The sequence below is a fragment of the Arachis stenosperma genome, chromosome 10, assembly GCF_014773155.1.
Source record: "Arachis stenosperma cultivar V10309 chromosome 10, arast.V10309.gnm1.PFL2, whole genome shotgun sequence".
Taxonomy (NCBI): domain Eukaryota; kingdom Viridiplantae; phylum Streptophyta; class Magnoliopsida; order Fabales; family Fabaceae; genus Arachis; species Arachis stenosperma.
This window is the reverse complement of record NC_080386.1, coordinates 109,982,367-110,002,123: the sequence shown is the minus strand read 5'-3', so window position 1 is coordinate 110,002,123 and position 19,757 is coordinate 109,982,367. Positions and strand designations below refer to the sequence as shown.

The following is a 19,757-nucleotide window of genomic DNA, read 5'->3' as shown; positions in this document are numbered from 1 at the left end:
GTAGATGAATCATATAAGAGTTATATTAATTATGATCGAGGAAGAGAATGTAGAAGGAGAAGAAGAAGAAAAAGAAGAACGAAGAGAGAACAAGCCAATAATGATAGATATATGTATAGAGAATGGTAAGGAAAAATTATGAAAATAAAAATTAAAAATTCTGAAAGAATAATAAAACTAAAGATAATTTAACATGTTGAATATAAAACTAAAAAAAATAAAAGTTTCTTTAGCCATTAAATTTATGCCAGAAAAGTATGATTTAAATATAAATTTTTATATCTACTTCAAATTAAATAAGATTAAGAAAATAAATAAAATTACAAATATTTATATATTTTTATCTTGATTGTTAAATTTAATAACATTGTAATAATTTTAGTATTATACCTAATTAGTTTAAATTTAATTATTCTGTACATTAAAAAATTAAATAACATAATTTTTTTTTTACTTATTAACAATTTATTATTTTTTATTTTTATCTCAAATTTATAATTTAAAAATATAATTTCTTAAAATATTAGAAAAAACTAACAATATAGTAGTTGCTATTATTTTTTTAAAATCGAATAAAAATTTTATTATTTAGAGAAATAGAAGTTAATATATAAGATGCAAAACAAATTAAGCATTATTACAAGCAGTATTGAGAGTAGAAAAGTTACTCAACAATATCAACTTTTTTATAAGTTAATTGTATATGTTGATAGTAGTTAAAATAGTAGTGTCCATATAATATTACTCTTTTAAGAGGATATAATATATTTGATATTATTTTTTATAAATATCGACAAATTTTGATCATTTGAACAAAAATTTTAAATAATTGATATCTTAAATTTCTTTTTAAAATAATAAAATATGACTTAATAAGCAAATATGAAAAATAAATATCTCTATAATAGTTATACATCTAGATATTCAAATCAAATAAGAAAAAAAATTCTTTTAGCAAATCTTTAATTCAAAATTTAACACAATGGATAGTTATGGGTTAAAATGATAAACAAAACGAGATGCGATAATGATACATGGTGGTAATTAATTGCAGTTGGGGTGAAAAGGAGAAGAAAACAAAGAGAATAAAATAAGATAACATAATAGTAAGGTGAGACAATAATAGTTATACATGTATAAAGAATGATAAGGAAAACCTATAGTGTATAATATAGTTGTCAGAACCGAATTGGTGATTGAACCGACCAAGCTATTGGGTCACTGGATTATTGGTTCAACTGGTGGATCACTGGTTGAACCGATTGACTCGGTCTCACATAAATAAAAAATCTAAAATAGTCAAAATTTAAAATTAAAATTTAAAATATATATTTTTATTGACATATTAAGAATAATTCAGCCATTCTAGAATAATATAGAATAAGAACAATAACTATTTTATTATTTTTACTCTATCATAAATATTTTTATTTTTTTATATTAAAATAACTATTATTTTTAAATTTAAATAATTTATTAATTAGTTTATACCTATTATACTATTATATACTATAAGTATTTATTAAAAAAGTAATATTTAAAAAATAATATTAATAAATATCATATAATTATAAAAAAAATAAATTTATAATTAAAATTAAAATAAATTTATATAAATAAGTGAATTTATAACTAAAATATTTTTTATTGTATATAATTAAAAATATAATTGATTTAACATTTAAGAATGACTGATAAAATGAAATTAAATTGGTAATGAAAATGTTATAAGGTATTAATATATATAATAATTAGCATATAAAGTGTTAAAAGAGCAAGTCGCTAAATTCACTTTTTCCTTCCTGTCCAAAGAGTGAACTAAGACAAACCCTAATCCTAAATTCACATTTTCCCTCCTGAATTTCGGAGTTTCCATGGCGAAGCAGAAGCAAGTCGCTCCTGAAGACTCTGACGACGAATCGCAGGTTCCCAGGCCTCAGCCCGAACAAGAAGATAGCAGCGAGGAAGAAGAAGCAGCAACTTCAGCTGACGAGGACGAAGATACAGACGAAGGCGAAGATGAACGGGAGAAACATGTGCTAGTTCCCAGGAAGCCTCAACCGCAAAAGGTTTCCAAACCCTCATCATCTTCTTCTAAACCCTCTCCAAAGTTGAAGTCTCAACCTTCGGCTTCTGTCAGTCAAACCAAATCCGGGTCAAAGCGCGCAGCCGAAAATAGTATCGACCACTCGAACCAACCAAAATGTAGGAAGAAGGCACAGGAGGATCACGCCGTCGGCTCCGTTAAAGAGGATCCGCAGAAATCCAAATCCCTCTTTCAGAGGGTTTTCAGCGAGGAAGATGAGATAGGTATCTTGAAAGGCCTGTCTGAGTTCATCGCGAAAACAGGGAAGGAACCCTATAAATGCGCTGATGAATTTTACGATTTTATGAAGGGGTCGAATTTGATTCGGGCAAATGTATCATGCATGCAATTGAAGGAGAAGATCCGCCGGCTGAAGAAGAAGTTTGAGAACAACCTAGAAAAAGAGAAGAACGGCAAGGGGACAACCTTAAAGCCGCACGAGTTGGAAGCACTTCAGTTGGGAAAGAATGTTTGGGGCCACAATGGCCGTGGCGGTGAAGCAGTGCTCAACGAAACTGCGAAAAAGGATACAGTTAATAATGAGAAGTCTGCGAAGATTAATCCCAAGAAGGCGCTAGTGCCCCATTCAAATGGAAAAGCTGAAGCAAAGTCCAAACTAAATTCTGAACCTTTGGATTCAAATGAAGGTAGAAGGATGAGTGAATTTTCTGTGACTAGTTTAGCTTTGACTTCAATGTTGAAGTACGATGGGACTTTTGGTAAGCCTTTCAGTGAAGATTATATTAGAAAGGGAATAGAGTTACTTGGAGTCTCAAAGAGGGAAGACATCGAGGCTAGGTGGAGGAAATTCAAAGACGCTGAAAATAAATTGTATGCGGAGATAGCTGAATTCTACGCCGAACAAGCTAAGTTGATATATCAAGCAAATAGCTCGTCGTCCTCCTAGGTATATATCTTGGTTGCTTTTTTGTTTGTTTTTTTTTTTTGGATTCTGGCATTTTGATTTTATTTTGACATGTTTAGGTTCATGGCATTTTAGTATTGTATGATATGATATATATTTATCTCCATTGATTCAAGAATTTTATGTTTGGGAGTTGGAGGAAAGGAAAGCAAAATGGAGGTTTTAGTTCACTTGTTCACCAAAATCCAACTCACAAAAAAATTAATTTGACAGTCTTTCAATTTTGATTTTCCTGCAGCTTAGTTTCAGTTTTTCTAAGTTTTAATGTTATTGTTAGTTTGGCTTGTTCTTATTCTGTCATAGTAAGATTATGAGCGATTTTAGCACAAGTCTGTATATCGCTATAACTTTTTAAGTTTCAAGTATTTGGTGTACTTCTATGGCAGATGATTAACTTCAAGAAGAAACATAACTCACCTATGAGAATTATAGAACAAAACAATAAAAGGGAATACTATGCTAAGTCAAACTATTGTCTGTGAGTTATGTTTTTCTTGAAGTTAAAAGCAAATAGTTTTTAATAATCCTATTGGCTGAAAAAAATAATTAAATGGATGGATTATTTTTTTATTCGAAGAATATTTGTTTCACCCTTTCTACTTTTTATGTTATTTTTCAGATAGCAAAGGATGATACATTATCTAAAACAGGACGAAGTGTATCGAGCATTTGTGGAATATGCAATTGTATGAATTTAATATAGTTTCATATTTAAACTAGTTGGTTGCTGGGCTATATGTCTCCTGATCTTGTTATATATGCCACTTTTTTATTTTGTTCGTTAGTAGTTTGGAAATTTTGATGATTTTTGAATATCTTAACCGTTAAAAACATGGTTGTTTGACGCTGCACTTTTTTTTCTATCGTGTAGGACAGTACTGGATATATGTTTTTGTGATTTCTAATATTTCTCTTAATGATTCATTAATCAAAAGGGTCGAGGATTTCTTTAAACAAAATGCGAAACAGTTCATTTTATTGCATATTGTATGGGTAGAAAATTGCTTAATTGGCTTTGGCAGGAGAATATTGGTGCTTTTGTTTGATTTTGTTTGATGTGGTATAGGTTTTTTTTCTTTCCGAATGATACGGAGTGTGTTTTGGTAAAAGGCTAAAAGCGATCCGGAGAGTGTTTTGGTAAAAGGTAATATTAGAGAGACAAAAAAACTGTCCGAATTTGTGATAAGAAATTATAACGAAGGATAAAGGGATAAGAAAAAAATAGAGAAAAGATGCAAAAGAAAAGATATAGTGAAAATATAAAAAGGATATGTAAGGGGTTTTCTTACTATATCTCTAAGAAATTTGTTCTTAGCAATTTAGGTTATTGTAAGGATTTTTTTACTAGACCTCTAAAAAATTTGTTCTTAGGTTACCAGAAGGGTTTTTTCTGTTAGACCTTCAAAGAATCTGACTTTGAAAACTTAAGCAAATCACTTACCTTACTTAATCACACTATAAAAACGCACATACAACGCTAAGAAAATTTTATTCATCAAAAGTTGTGTAAATTGTCTCACCAAATGTGTTTAAATAGGTCCCTAAAAAACTAATTAAAAGATAAGATAACTTAATTTAAATCTCTTTAAGATAAGATAATTAATTTAAATTAAATTTGATCTTATTGGATTTGACCAGATTTGATTTAAATTTTAAAATCCTAAAGATATGATAACTAATTTAAATCATATTTAATCTTATTATATTAGATCAGATTTAATTTAAATTTAAAATTTTTAAAAATACTATTAAGCAAATCAGAAGTAAATCAAATCTTTTAATAAACTCTAACAGCAAAATAAATTAAAATAAATGTCTAAAAATTTTGAAAATTAATAATAAATTATGCCTCATTGAATTTGAAAAGCATTATTAGGCTTTTTATTGTCTTGTCTTAGTCCAATGGGCTTTATGAGGAGTTGTCATTTCAGTACCATTATTTTTGAGATGTACTCTTAGTTTTCTTGATATTCAAGACTGGCATGGTATAATTTTTCTAGTATTCAAATTTTTGAACATAACGAGATTATCTTTTTGCTCCTTAGCTCTAAAATGACAAAAATGTCTTTTGACCACGTATCATCCTCTCTCTTAAAAAGATTTGTTCTCGAATCTTGAATGAGAAACTCTTCTTCTCTCCAAGGAATCCAAACCCAATCTCCGGATTCAAATACCATGGTTTGATGGCTTTTCTCTATCTACTGAATTGTGGTTATGTCCCTCATGTGTGCAAGTTCAATCTTTCCAACCATACTTTCACCATCTTATCTAAAGTGTGCAATTTGTCTTTCTTTCTTTTCATCCATCTTAATGCCTGCATAATTGACCATTGAATCTACAAAGTGTGGAAAAGTTAATATAAAAACAATAGGAATTTCATGGTTAGATGTGTGAGAAACTAAGGACTCCAATGAATTCAATGATACTAATGTACTCTTGTCTAAGTTAGAACTTTCTAGATCTCTCTCACAAGTGTGTTTATTGCTCTCAATTTCTTTTTTACTCATTGACTCCTCTCGCTCACTATTCTCTTCTTTTCTCTTAAAACTCTTACTTTCAATCAAATATGGATTCTTTTCACTCAAACACTTACTCTTTTTCTTAGTTTCTTTTCTCTCATATTTTTCAAATTGCTCACATCCCAAGGATCCAGTTGAAAAATTCTACACTTTTGAATCTTTCAAGAACACATCATACTCAACAAATTCTTCCATATCTGACTTTGAAGGAGATTTAAAGATAGACGTGGAAGAAGTTCTCGTCTTATGTCGATCTATAATATTCTTCTTGAAATAAGAAAGTTTGACTTTTGTCTGATCCTCAAATTTTACTCCTTTGAAATCTCAAATTGCTACAAATTGTTGCATATGCTCCATGTCAATGGCCAATTTGACCAAATCCTCCATGGTCGCGTAATGGTAACGTTGTACTTTAACTACAAGTTCTTCACGTAATCCAAACAAAAATCGTTCCATAAGAATCTCGAGACTCCTTTTAATATTAGCCTTATCCATCAAATATAGAAACTCCTTGTGGCACTCCATCACTGATTGTGAACCTTGTTGTAACTTACAAAATTTTTAAAAAAATTCATTGTGGTATGATAATGGCACAACTCGATTCCTCATGTTGGTATGATGATAGCACAAACTGACTCTTCATGATTTTCTTCATCTTCAGTCATCCATATGCGGGCATCATCAAAAAAATTGGCTTGTACCATTCAAACCTTCTTTTTCTCTGAAAGGATGCAATTTGCAAAAAAAAATCGACTCTACTTTCCTTTCCCATCTGAAATAAGCTTCAGGATCATTCCTCCCTTTAAATGCAGGGATTTGCAACTGAGAATTCTTTTTCGCATATAAAATTTCTTTATCATCACTATCGTAATACTCAATCTTTTTTTTTTACTTTTTTTTGTGGACTCTAAAGTGAATTTGCAGAAATTAAAGAAAAAAACAAAGAGACTAAACAAGACCCATGAAATGTGTAGATAAATAAGAATTTACCTACGACCTGTAACTGATACCAGATGATAAGAAAATATAACAAAGGATAAAGGGATAAGAAAAAAGATGGAGAAAAGACGCAACAGAAAAGACACAGCAGAAATATAAAAGGATAGATAAGGGGTTTTCCATTAGACCTCTAAGAAACCTATACTTAGTAACCTAGGTCACTGAAAGGGTTTTCCTACTAGACTTCTAAAAAACTTGTTCTTAGCAACCTAGATCACCGTAAGGGTTTTCCTATTAGACCTTCAAAAAACCTGTCCCTGACATCTTAGATCAGAGGAATGAAAACTGAAAGAGACTAACGCACAAAATCACCGTAATGTTGGATCTTTCGAACTTCTTCATGCAATAAGCAAAGCAAATCACTCACCTCATTTAATCACATTAAAAAAACGGGTATAAAGCACTAAGAAAATTTTATTCATAAAAAATTGTGTAAATTATCTCACCAAAGGTATTTAAATAGGCTCCTAACAAACTAACTAAAAGATAAGATAATATAACTTAATTTAAATCTCCTAAAGATAAAATAAAAAATTTAAATCAGATTTGATCTTATTAGATTAGATCAGATTTCATTTAAATTTTAAAATTCTAAAGCTATGATAACTAATGGAAATCAAATTTGATCTTATTAGATTAGATTTGATTTGATTTAAATTTAAAATCCCTAAAAATACTACTAAACAAATTAAAAGTAAGTCAAATCTTTCAACAAACTCTAACAACAAAATAAATTAAAATAAATGCCTAGAAATTCAAAAATTAATAATAAATTATGTCTCTCATTGAATTTGAAAAGCATTATTGGGCTTCTTGTTGTCCTATTTTAGCTCAATAGGCCTTATAAGTTATCGCTATTTTAGTACCACTGTTTTTGAGACGGACTCTTGGTCTTCTTGATGTCCAAGACCAGCATTATACAATTTTTCTAGTATTCAAATTTTTTAACATGACAAGATTATCATTCTGCCCCTTAACTGCCTTCCTGACCACGTATCAAATTATTTTATTAAGCATTTATTAATTTTTTTGGTAAATAAAAAAAATTTTGATTAGTTTTGGCTAAATTTTTTTTGTTGTCAGACATTTTTGTTTGATAACAAAAAATTTTTAAATTTCAGATAGCAAATTATTCAGCACTTGCATAAGGTAAAATTTGTAGAACAATGGAAGTAAAGTAACAAATTAGTGTGTGATTGGAATTAAATGAAATAGCAAATAGTAGTTTTGCATTAAATTAATTTTTTAAATTTGATTTTGATAAAAAGTAAATTAGTGTTAATGTTTTATAAGAAAATAGATTATAATAAAATGAATGTTGTTTGGATTAGATTGTTTAAAATTATTTTAAGATAAAAATTAGTAAAAGGGACATAGATTTATATTATTCAAAATTATTTTAGGATAAAAATTATTAAAGGGGACATAGATTTATATTATTGAAAATGATATTTTTTTCAACATTCTTTTAGTTATATTTTTTGTCTTATTTTTTCGGATATTTTCTCTGTATTTTTTTAAATTTAATTTAATTTTTTAAAAGAATCATTAATTTAAATGATAAAATAATTAACAATAATGAATATAATACATCCTAATTAAGATTCCACAATAAAAATGACATAAAATCAAATAAAAAAATAAAGAAAAGTTCTATAAAAAAGAAATTTGTATTAATAAAAATTTATATGAATAATGAGTACTAAAAATTAAAAAAAATAATAAACAACATTAAAGTAAAAATTCAAAAAAAATAACATCCATAATATGAGCAAAAAAAATATAAAAAGTTTATAAAAAGCAAAACCTAGTAGAGAATACAAAAAATGATATTATAAAAAAATTAAAATACTTACTTGTAAAGCATGACTATGAAAAAGATTAAATATGAGAATGTTGATAATTATTCTTCGTGTCTCTTCTTATAGATAAGAATAAAGAATAACGTTGGCAAAAAAAAATAAATTTTTTTAATTACTTCTCCAATCATAATTATTGTTCTTTAAAGATACAATTTTTTTCTTCAGATAAACAGGAGTTGAAATATAGAATAACATTTGTGTTTAGAAAAAAAAAAATAGCCAAACAAAAAGTTGAGGCATTCAAGAAAATTAAAACGTGTGTTCTATAACTCAAAAAGCTAAACCAAACACACCCTTAATTGTCGTGCTACGCGATAAATAGTATTATTGGATACGTACATAATAAGTATATAGCTATCTATTTATAATTATAAAAAAGCCTACCCAAACAATGTTCATCTGCCATAATCTTTGGCGCTAACATCTTTTTCACTACTGGTGCTTCTACGAGCACTTCCTATGTTGACGCGTGGCATAGGATACAAGTGTCCCCATTCAATTTTCACGAGTTAAGCCTAAATGCTGAGAGTTCTTTTTTTTTTTTACCCACTATAATAAAGGTAGTGATGGTTTTGGCAATCCCGAAATATCCTTCTTTTATTCAATGGGTTAAAAGAGTAAAACTGCAGCAATTCCAAAACAGGATTGAGCATTTAACGCAACTTGAATGTTCAAAATAAAGCTGAAGCAATTTAAGCGCGATCTTATATTTTGAAATCAAGATTTGGTCGATAAAATTTTTCATTTGAAGTTAGAGCTTAGTCCATAAATTTAAACTCTGGTTTAGGAATTACTGAATAAATATAAATTCCTCTCTCTCTCTCTCTCTCTCTCTCTCTCTCTCTCTCTCTCTCTAGAATTGAATCGGACTAAATTGGCCAACTCAACTAAAAAATTGGTAAACTAATAGCTTGGCCAGTTTGATACACGACAAAGACCATTTCTGCTTTTAACCCGTTGAAAACCGGTTAACAGTGGTTAAACCCATGCAACAACCGACGGATTTGCAGTTCGCGAGAAAAACTGCACAGGTCCACAATGCGCGCTACTTCACATGAAGCATCTAAGAAAGGCCTTCACTCCAGTCACGAGAACGCATTTCCCATCATTCTTCTAATAAGGCTTATAAAGCCTCATTTTCTCTGAAAGTTGGCAGATGTAGTGTAACACCCTAACTAATAAACTCATTACATCTAGATCATATTCGATTATTAGTTAGAATATTATGGTGACCCTTAACCTATAACTCTTAATTTGACATATCAATAATATCAAACGATATACAAGTAAGAGTCTGTGAATTAATTTTTTATACATATACAAATACATTATAGCAGAGTAAAATAGATGGAAAAGTGTTTGGTGAAAAAAAGTATAATCTGGTCCTTTAAAGTCCATATGAAAATATTTCATTTGTGTGGTGCAAATTGCTTCCGTACATAGGATGTCTATTAGCAACATGCGACTTGTGATTTAATGTAATTACAAACTGGTACAAGGTAGTCCAGTTGAACTAGTAATTTTTTTTTTGTTTTTTCATAATATCCCCCAACCCAACAAGTCAAGGACTAATCCGTCGCGGTACTGAGCTCCATTTAATGGTTTGCCGCTGGTTAATGGGTTGCTGCATGCACAAGACGGGATTCGAACCCCTGACACTTGTTTAAGCGGACTAGTGAGTTAACCACTAGACCAACCCAACTTGGTTTGAACTAGTAAGTAAAAACTACCAAAAATACCCATGAAATTTACGAATGCTGACAAAAGTTCTCATAAACTAAGGAAATTAACACTGTACCCATGGAAGATGTATTTCGTATGACAAAAATATTCAAACTCTAATTTTTTGTTGATTTTTTAATAAAATTCCCAAACTACTCTCACCCTCAACATCAATTTACTTTTCTAACCTTCTATAACCCAACCTAAACTTTTAAAACTCTTGCCATGGAGTCCGAAACTACTCCTACAACAAACCGGGTTGAAATCAATGGTGGTCGTGGTGGTAAAACACCTCAATAAGTTCCTAACAGAAAAATCTGGTATATTGAGCTCTTTTTTATTTTTCATTACATCCTTTCACACAAAGAAAGCTCCCAGATTAAAAAAAAAAAAAGAAAAAAATAACTGAAACGATTAAACTGTTCCTTTATGGTTCTTTCTCTGATTCTTCATCATTATTAGTTGATTCTATTGTTAATCTTGGTGATGCAATCCTCTGTTGCATTACTGTCCAAAGCTCCTACCATAAAGGTTCATTTCGTCTGTCCCAAAAAGCGTAGCCGCAAGCTTCGTTGCCTGCCGCATGCCTTCAGCTGCGTCTTGGAGCTCATGTTCGGTCCGATGCTGATGCTGCCATCGAAGAGACCTCCAATTGCTTTCGCTTTGTCACCGAGACAAAAGAGGAAGTTGAAGAGGTTGGAGTCGGCGGAGGTAGCGGCAACACCGGCAACGCCGATGCAGAAGAGGGTGCCAACGAGGGAGGCTTGCGTGAAAGGGTGGGAGATACTCTACGATGAGCTAGAGGTCTCCGAGGTAGCCTAAGTAGAGTAGGGGAACGATGGACCGGGAGTAGAAAATGAAGGCTGTGAGTGTGATGGGGAAGGCTATGAGAATGAGGGATTTGAGTGCGATGGGGAAGGCCAGAGAAAGACCGATGGAGCTGAGTAGAAAATGAGGGATTTGTGGCGGTGGAGTTGAGGTTGAAGGTGGGGATAGTTTGAAAATTTTATTAAAAATCAACAAAAAAATTAGGGTTTGAATATATACTTGTCATACAAAACCCATTTTTTATAAATATATCGTTAATTTTCTTAATTTATAGATATTTTTGTCATCATTCATAAACTTCATGAGTATTTTTAGTAATTTTTCCAACTAGAAAATTTATTATTGGTTTAGGGTGCTAAATGAATGTGGTTAATAAATTATCGAGTCTTAGTGGGTTTTTATTTTATAAAAAGGCCGAAAAGGCCGTTTTAGACTAACATAACAAATTATATTCCATAGGCTTTGAATTTAATGAAGAGATTGATTGCATGAACCAGAAAAAAATAGATTGGTTTGGTCCTTTTTATTTGTATATATTGGTTCGGTTAATAGATTATTTTCACTCACTCATTACGCAATTATATTGTCATGTAAATATTTAATAACGAAGCCCAATTGTGTTGTTTAAACACATTTAAAATAAGATGGTAAATGTCATCTTTTTTTACAAGTGTATTTTTTTATACTTATAATTGTAGTTTTTATGTGAATATTTATCCATTATTATTTGAAGAAGTTAGTTATTGTCATTCATCAATTAATAAAATTGTCATGTATTATCAGTTTATTTTTATTTTAGAATAAATTATTATTTATACCCATAAAAAATACAGATGTTGACAAATGTATCTATATAAAAATAAAACGATAATTGTAACTACGGAAGATGGCCTCCGTGTGCCAAGAGTACCCAGACGTTGATTACGTAATTGGTCCGTTAGGGTACTCTTAGCACACGGAAGCCATCTTCCGTTGTTACTATTGTCGTATTATTCTTATATAGGTACATTTGTTAGCGTCTGTATCTTTAATGGGTACAGATGGTAATTTATTCTTTATTTTAATTTTACACATAAATTATAATTTATTAAGTAAAGATTTAATCACTACAAGAAAACAGCTCTATTGCCACGCTTTTAAAGCGTGGCGAAAAACTGAAAAAAGTGTGACGATAGCTTTTCGCCACGCTTTTTGAGCTACTGCCACACTTTTGAAAGAATGGCGTCTGCAAGCGTGGCGATGACTTATCGCTACGCTTTTACAAATGGCCACCCTTTAAAGCGTGGCCGTATGTGAGAGATATGACCACGCTTTAAAGGCGTGACCATATGTCCATACCAATAGCCTTGTAAAATTTAAAAAAAAAAATCTTTTTTCTAATTTTTACCTTCAATACAAAATATAAATTTCTCAATTCTTTTTTATTACCAAACTTATAAATATATTATGTAATTTTTATTATAAGACAAATCAAATAATAATTAGTGACATATAATTTTTGCTATAATTATTTTATACATTAAAAAACTAATACTCAAATACAAAATAAATCAAGAGTTCAAATTTCAAAAGTAAAAACTGAAGAAAAATACAGAAACAATACAACTTAAATCCTAAGTCCTTTGATGTTCCTCTTTCCTCTAGCCCTCTTAAACTTCCTTCCCTTAGATCATACATAATTGTTTCGAAACATTTATGAACTTTTTTACCTGCAAAAGATGGCAAAGACAGATTGATAAATTATTTTGAAGCTTCACTTTCCATTCTAGGCAACACTAGCTTTATTTTCTTTTAGCCTATTACTCAAAGTCGCAAACCAAAACATGTGTGAAGATTAAAGAATAAAAGAAAAGGAAACAGGCATTATTACCAGAAGTCCTCTTCCAACAAGGAAAGCCAATCTGATTTCCTTTGATCGAAAAACATGCCAGAATTTGACATTATTCCTTCTGTTGGTCTTGCTCTGATTGAGCTGTGAGGAAATCAACTTCATCCTCTAAGCAAGCAAGAAAGATCATATATAGATCTTAAGCACATCAACTGCTTCATTTTCCTATTCTGTAAACATAGCATTTGTAAAATAGCATCACTGATTGGTTCTCATTGATTAAAAGATAACGGCAAAATCACACTAATTACATGTTAGACTTTACACTGATGATCAGCAGGTTAGTTAAATAACTAACTAACAGCTCTAACAACTCAGCTGCCAACTTCAGCAAAAACTGAACAAGGTGGTTAAAATCACAAATTTCACTTCTTCTTTTAGCCTATCACTCAGTCTCAAACCAACGCGTCTTATCTTGTAAAAAAACTTTAAAAGAAGATTAAATAATAAAAGAAAAGGAAACAAGCAAAACCGTTTTAAATGTCCTCAGTATTTGACGAAAGTTTTAATTTTACCTCATATTTTTAAAGGATTTCAATTTATCTCTCTTCTAAAGTTATGAATGATTGACTGTAAATAGAATTGTAACAAAAATTACAATTTATAAAATCGAAAAACAAATAAAGAATCAAATTTAAGTTACTATATGGCAATACCAATAAGTTCAGCATAAACATCAAATAGTGGCAAAGGCAGAAACACAATTTTACCATTAAGTGTATGTAACTAATAAATAATTTCTTCTAAAATCAAGCTTAGCCAATAGATGAACAAAATGCAACAAGCAAGCAAGCATGATAAGTAATACTCACATCACCAGGTGCAGTTGATAATAGTGCTAAGAGAGTCACTGCAGCAGCTTGATAATCAGGTAATACCTTGTGTGCTAACTCATCCAGCTTATCCTGAAAAGTTTTAAAGCCTGAAAAAATAAATCTCCGAGGACTTCTGAAAGAGAAGGAAAAGAACTTATTAGAATTTTGCCTCCCAGCTGAAAAGAACTTATTCATTTTGGGTCATTTAACACCAGAAGAAAGAAACTTTCATTTCAGTAATAAACAAAGAAAAAGCATGGAACAAAATCTTCATTTTTAATAACCTCGAGTCCTAATCAAACCAAAAAAATAAAGAAATTAAATAGTTTTACAGAACTCCATTTTAATAAGCATATAACAAAGCAAGCTTAAGGATGTTGACCCATTTAATAATTAATCATGAGTTGATAAAAATGAAACGTTTTTCTGTGATGTGATATATGAATTGTCATCTCAAATCTCTCTTTAATACACATTCAAGCACAAAATTTACCAGATCAAGCAAATTTAAAATGACAGTATCTGTAGCTGATTCGAACTTAACCATCACTTAAGATATTCAAAACCATTTGAAAAGTATTCATATCTGCTAAATAAAAAAACTACATCAATCTATCTCCTCTTATTCAACAAGAAAGGAAGGAAGGTTGACGAAAAGATAAAAAGAAAGGAGGAGATGGAAGAATCAAAAGGAAAAAAAGTTCAGTTTGACAAAATTCCTTAAAGACAGCATAAAACAATAACCAGGCCCAAAAAGCATTAAAGTATTAATCATAGTAGTAGCAATCAGGGGACATATCTCACAATTCAAAAAACACCGAAAATTTAATAAAATTAATTGCAAAATTTGCCAACACGTCAGAACATAGCCCTAAATCTCTACCCTTTCTACAAATTTGCATGTACAGATTAGTGTTTCCAAAATTCACCCAGCACAAACTTAGATTCCTTAAAAAAGGTGATATAATATAAAACAAAAACGAAAAAAAAAAAAGAAGAAACATCCAGAAGGTGAAAAATCTAACCTGATTGCCAGGAAAAACAAAATTTTTTAAAAAATTCCGGAAACAAAAGCTTCAGGCCGATCTATAAGCCTCAGGATTGCAACGAATAAATATCCTGGGTGAATGAAATAGAAGCAAATTAAAAGAATAACCAAAAAAAAAACACAGAAAAATATCTTTAAACCTACTTATCAATTGAATTTTAAGGAAGAGTGGTTTTCTAGTGATGGAATTGTGAAAAGACTAATTGATCACACACTATAAAAGCTTGTAAGAAGAGATCTCATAAGACTAACCATATGGTGTATTGGAACAGCCGTAAGGGTTCCAAATCTTCCATTGATGCGGCAAACTGCTGGAACAAGAAAAGTGCTGCTCCAACACTGACAACTGCAACACCAATTCACAAAGCATCAATTAATTTCAGAGTAAACTAAATATTGAAAGCAATCTTATATTTTGAAAAGGGAGCACCAAACTTGTGCTTAGTTACACTAGATTAAATGAGAAACGCTTGTGTACATTCATTAAGACAGGGTAGTTATGGAAAGTAACGACACCATCTTTAAGGATAAAACTCTAAGCTGTTCAATGATAACTACAGGATATTAAACAAGAACCCGAATCAACCAATTTGGATAAAATTCTGTCGTTTACTTGTAGCCATTACCCATTAAGAGTTATTATAACTAACTAGCAGTCATTTTTGCGAAAACATGGTCATCAATGATTCTACTACTAGTAATCTAAATACCAGCCGTGAAAATGATGATGTATAAACCAATTGGATCTTTCATCTTTAGTTACACATCCAGTAAGAAAAGTTGATCTGTGAATGGCTTCAACAAGTGAATAATTCAAAGCATCAAGTCCAGAACACATTAAGCAAGATCTAATCGACAAGCAAATCTTAGCTGAATCTCAAACCCGAAACATACACACCCACACCAAACAACAAACAATAAAGGGGATTCATGTAAATTATCACAGATGAAAAATAAAACTATCATTCACTCACGTTTTCATGATCCATGTGACGAAGCAGCTTGATTTCACGGAGGGTCCTCTTGGCGTCAATCTTGTTGTCAAATGCATTGGCAATCTTCTTAATGGCAACATGCTCATTCGTCTCCGAATTTAGAGCGGAACTACATACATATTCCATTCACATTAACAAAACCCTGTGACACAGGAATGGAAAGAAAAGATCAGATTTTTAATTTTTCCGATTTCCATTCCGAACCCAATAAGAAAGACCAATTTTTTTATGGAAGGAAAGGAACAAATCAACACAAAAACGCAAACTTTAAGGGTTGGATTTGCTTACCAAACGATGCCATAAGCGCCGTAAGGGCATATACCTTGTGTTCGCGACGAGCATTGAGCATGTTCGGCGGAAGGTACCTCTCCAGCGCGGTGAAAACCGCTGGGCAGTACATCAATTCCAAGTCTTCGTACTCCTCCGCTTTGTGCTCCTTGTTCAGATTCAGCCTCAGCCTTGCTCGAAGAAACCAACACCCTCGCAGCTGGATTCTCCTCCTTCGCCGCCGCGGAGCCGTTTGCGGCTGTCGCCGAGGACGGCGCCTCCGGGCGGTCGTTTTGTGACATTCTTCAAATCGTTGATTGAGGGAGCAATTGAATACGCCACAGTTCGCACTTCACACCATGTAGATGCGAGAATCGGAGGGGTAAATTAGGGTTTTTGTTGAATTGGATTCGGGGATTTAGGGTTTTATTATTAGTAGTATCTTGTTTTTCTTTCTGGATGAAGTACTGAAGAAATGGCATAGACGAGAATGACGGTAAGAGTGGAGAGTGAGAGAGCCTCGCGAAGCTTTTGGCCAAGTTTTAAAGTTAACAGGATGCAGGGGTCATTGGGTTTGGGGTTATTATTATTATTTTTTTTTAACCTTTTCCAGGATATGGCCACGTTTTATAAACGCTACTGTAATGAAACTCTGTTGTCACGCTTTTAAAATGTCCCTGTTTCTCTCAAAAGCGTGGCAAAAAAACGTGGCCGTATCTCTAATCAGTTGCCATCTTTTCAAAAGCGTGGCCATTGACCCTTTTCGCCACGTTTTTGAAGTGTAGCGAGAAAAATCGTGACTGAATCTCTATTCAATTGCCACCTCACAAAAGCGTGGCCATTGACCACTTTTGGCCACGCTTTTAAAGCGTGACAAAAAAAGCGTGACAATAGGCCTTTTCTTGTAGTGATTCTTGTATAAAGATATTTTCAGGTGATTAACGCTAACTTTCACTATCTTCTACTTGTTTGATGTTGACCATCGCCACCGTTAAACCTCGCTTCCATCTAATGCCGCCTTCCACCATATGTTGTCACTGGCCACCACCTCCATAACCATCATCATTCACCATTAGTTATTGCCATTGTTGTCTTTCATCCACATTATACAAGTGCACATACATTACTTTTGGCTTTATCCCTCGTCTATAGCCATTATGACTAATTCTATGTTGTTATCGTGTTAATTTGATTTTTTTAAATCAGTTTGTCATCCTTATAAACATTTGCTTTCCATTAATCGTATACGTACATGAGGGGAGAAAATGTTAAAATTATACTCTTTTTTACTCTCTTATTAGTAGGCTGTCACTACCAAAAACATACCTATTCAGCTATATTTAAAAAATATAATTAAAAATAAAAATAATGTCTTAAGTAAAGATTACGTTTTTGTTTTGGAGACGTTTTAGTAAGAATATCTATTTAATTATTGTCTATTTTTAAAGATACATTTTTCTGTATCAAAAACTATACTTTTAATTAATGTTTAAAATAAAATACGTTTTTTAGTGATGTTTATGACTAAAGGTTACGCTTTTTAACTCCCTACTCTTTATTACATTGTAAATATATAGCAAACAAGAAATAAAATTTGGTAATTCATTTTGAAAAAAAAAATTGCAATCAATCAAAGAAAATGAAAGTCATCAACAATTTATTTATTTAATATATGTTATACCAGATACCAGACAGCTGCCAAATCCTTCGAATGCACAAGTGCATTACTATATTCAGATTCCATGCTCTGACTAAACGTGCAAAGCTCTTTACTTATCCATATACAACTTACAAAACCACTATACATTTATAATTAAATCTACAACCTTTTTTATTGTTAGTTGGCAAGGTATAAAATATATATAACCGTCTAATAATGAACCATGAAGAGTGTAATTTTCGTAGTTCATAAATTAATAATAGCAGATATTATTTATATAAACCAATAAGCTGGAGTGAAGTTAACATACTTGAAGAGCTATAGATAGGATTATTAGTTATGTTCTTGCGCAGTAAGCTTCGGGAGAGATATAACTCGTTAGATCTAAGGTTAAGGTTGAATTTATTTTTATTTTGATCGAATGAGGTATATGTTGGTTTTTTAAGAATGACAACATAAACACTTGCAAAGACATTTCAACGTTCAAATCAAAAAGAAAATGAGACAAGTATATTATAATTTAGAGTGAATGATGTACCTTCTCCTCTTAGGATTTTTCTTTTTTATAAAGTTTACTTTATATCACGGTTACTTTGTGGTCCTGATATTTGAGTAACCACTTGTAAACAATTTTTGAATAATTCTGTTATATCCGAGAATCCGTATTACTAACTAAGCATGTTTTATTTAGTTTATTCAAATTCTGATTTATAGATAAAATTCGGGTCAAACTGTAGCTAACGGATCAATAGGTAAATTTGGGCCGACCTATAGCTAACAGATCACAATAAATAAACTTGGGCCGACCTATAGCTAACAGATCAATAGATAAATTTGAGCCGACCTATAGTAAACAGATCACAGTCACCAAGCTTGGCTTGTGGTATTTTTCAATAAGACAAGCTGAGCTTTTTGACTTTTAGACCTATAAATTGGAATAGTGATAGTAATAGTAGTAGTCCCAAATTCAACTTGTTGTAATTGAAAAATGATAGTCATCTTAAAAAATAGCTTGAGGTAAATAATAAAGTAAAAGAAAATTGAGAGTGATTATGAATAATGATTAAATATTAATATGAGGATTAGCCTCCAAGATCAACTTGATAATCTTGAAAATAAAGTTGGTCAAACTTGTCATTAGGAAAGGTGTTGTTTATATCATGTATTTTTGGATGAGTTCATAGTTGATTGTTTGTTGGATTGACTCAGACTTATATGTGTCAACTTGCTTTGACTGATTCCATCTTATAAATGCCGATTTATATGGAGTGATTCCGACTTATAGGTGTCGACTTGATTGGATTGGTTCGGACTTATAACTGTCGATTTGTTGGAAGTGACTCCGACTTATAATTGCCAGTTTGTTGGAGGTGATTTCGACTTATAATTATCAGTTTGTTTGAAATGATTATGACTTATAGGTGTCAGCTTGTTTGGATTGATTCTAACTTATAACTGTCGATTTGTTGAAAAGTGACTCTAACTTAAAAGTGCCAGTTTGTTTGAAATAATTTCGACTTATAGGCGTCGGCTTGTTTGGATTGGTATGTTTGAGTATTCTTTTCGTATTGAAAATCGGTTAATTTCTTCAGAAATAAATTGCGGAAAAGAAATTTGAAGTTTCGACTTTTGATATGCATTAGAATAAAATAGGTCTGTTTCAAATATCTCAGAATCACAATTGTTTATATTAGCGGTATAGATTGGTTAAATAGGTATTCAGTTTGGTGCATTGTTTGACGGGTGATAGTAAATAAGCCAACTTATAAGTCAGTATGAGTTTTGCTTTGTTGTGAAGGAGAGCAAAATAATAATAATAATAATAATAATAATAATAATAATAATAATAATAATAATAATAAGGAGATAAAAAAATAAAATGATGTGCTATGAATGTGAAAGCTCCATAGTTGAAGGTGCACGGGTATGCCTCGTCTAATGACCTTAGCTTTTTCTGAATGGTCCTTTTTATTGTTGTGATGTTTGTTTCGCTTGGAATCCTCTCGACTAAGAGTTGATTTTTTTAGCTCTTCGAACTTGTCGGAGCTCTTCTATCTCTATTTGGCTTGTTGCCTTCTCTCGGAACTCGGCTAGTGTCTTTGGTTTATCACTGTTATTGTCTCCTGGAATTTTTCATGACGAA

At 31.3% G+C, this 19,757-nt stretch overlaps 2 protein-coding genes across 6 annotated transcripts; one reads left to right on the top strand and one right to left on the bottom strand.

Annotated features, from left to right (window-relative positions):
• The first annotated feature begins 1,874 nt into the window (after positions 1–1,874).
• Positions 1,875–2,931, top strand: LOC130957456 (probable transcription factor At1g61730). The gene is made up of 2 exons (XM_057884314.1): positions 1,875–2,884; positions 2,928–2,931. Exons 1-2 carry the CDS (start codon positions 1,875–1,877, stop codon positions 2,929–2,931), a joined length of 1,014 nt encoding a protein of 337 aa, XP_057740297.1.
• A 9,494-nt stretch (positions 2,932–12,425) lies between these two features.
• On the bottom strand, positions 12,426–16,486 carry LOC130956388 (uncharacterized). 5 transcript variants are annotated; one of them, XM_057883426.1, is made up of 7 exons: positions 15,976–16,486; positions 15,667–15,796; positions 14,945–15,038; positions 14,670–14,763; positions 13,642–13,777; positions 12,812–12,999; positions 12,426–12,650 (listed from the first exon to the last, which is right to left on the bottom strand). In XM_057883426.1, the coding sequence occupies exons 1-4, from the start codon at positions 16,254–16,256 to the stop codon at positions 14,696–14,698; spliced, it is 573 nt and encodes a 190-aa protein (XP_057739409.1). In that variant the 5' UTR covers positions 16,257–16,486; the 3' UTR covers positions 12,426–12,650; positions 12,812–12,999; positions 13,642–13,777; positions 14,670–14,695. The 5 variants fall into 5 exon arrangements, 4 of the variants coding, with proteins under 4 accessions (XP_057739409.1, XP_057739410.1, XP_057739411.1 ...); XM_057883427.1 differs by having other exon boundaries at positions 13,642–13,734; XR_009077090.1 differs by lacking the exon at positions 14,670–14,763 and having other exon boundaries at positions 15,667–15,829.
• Between the last annotated feature and the right edge of the window lie 3,271 nt (positions 16,487–19,757).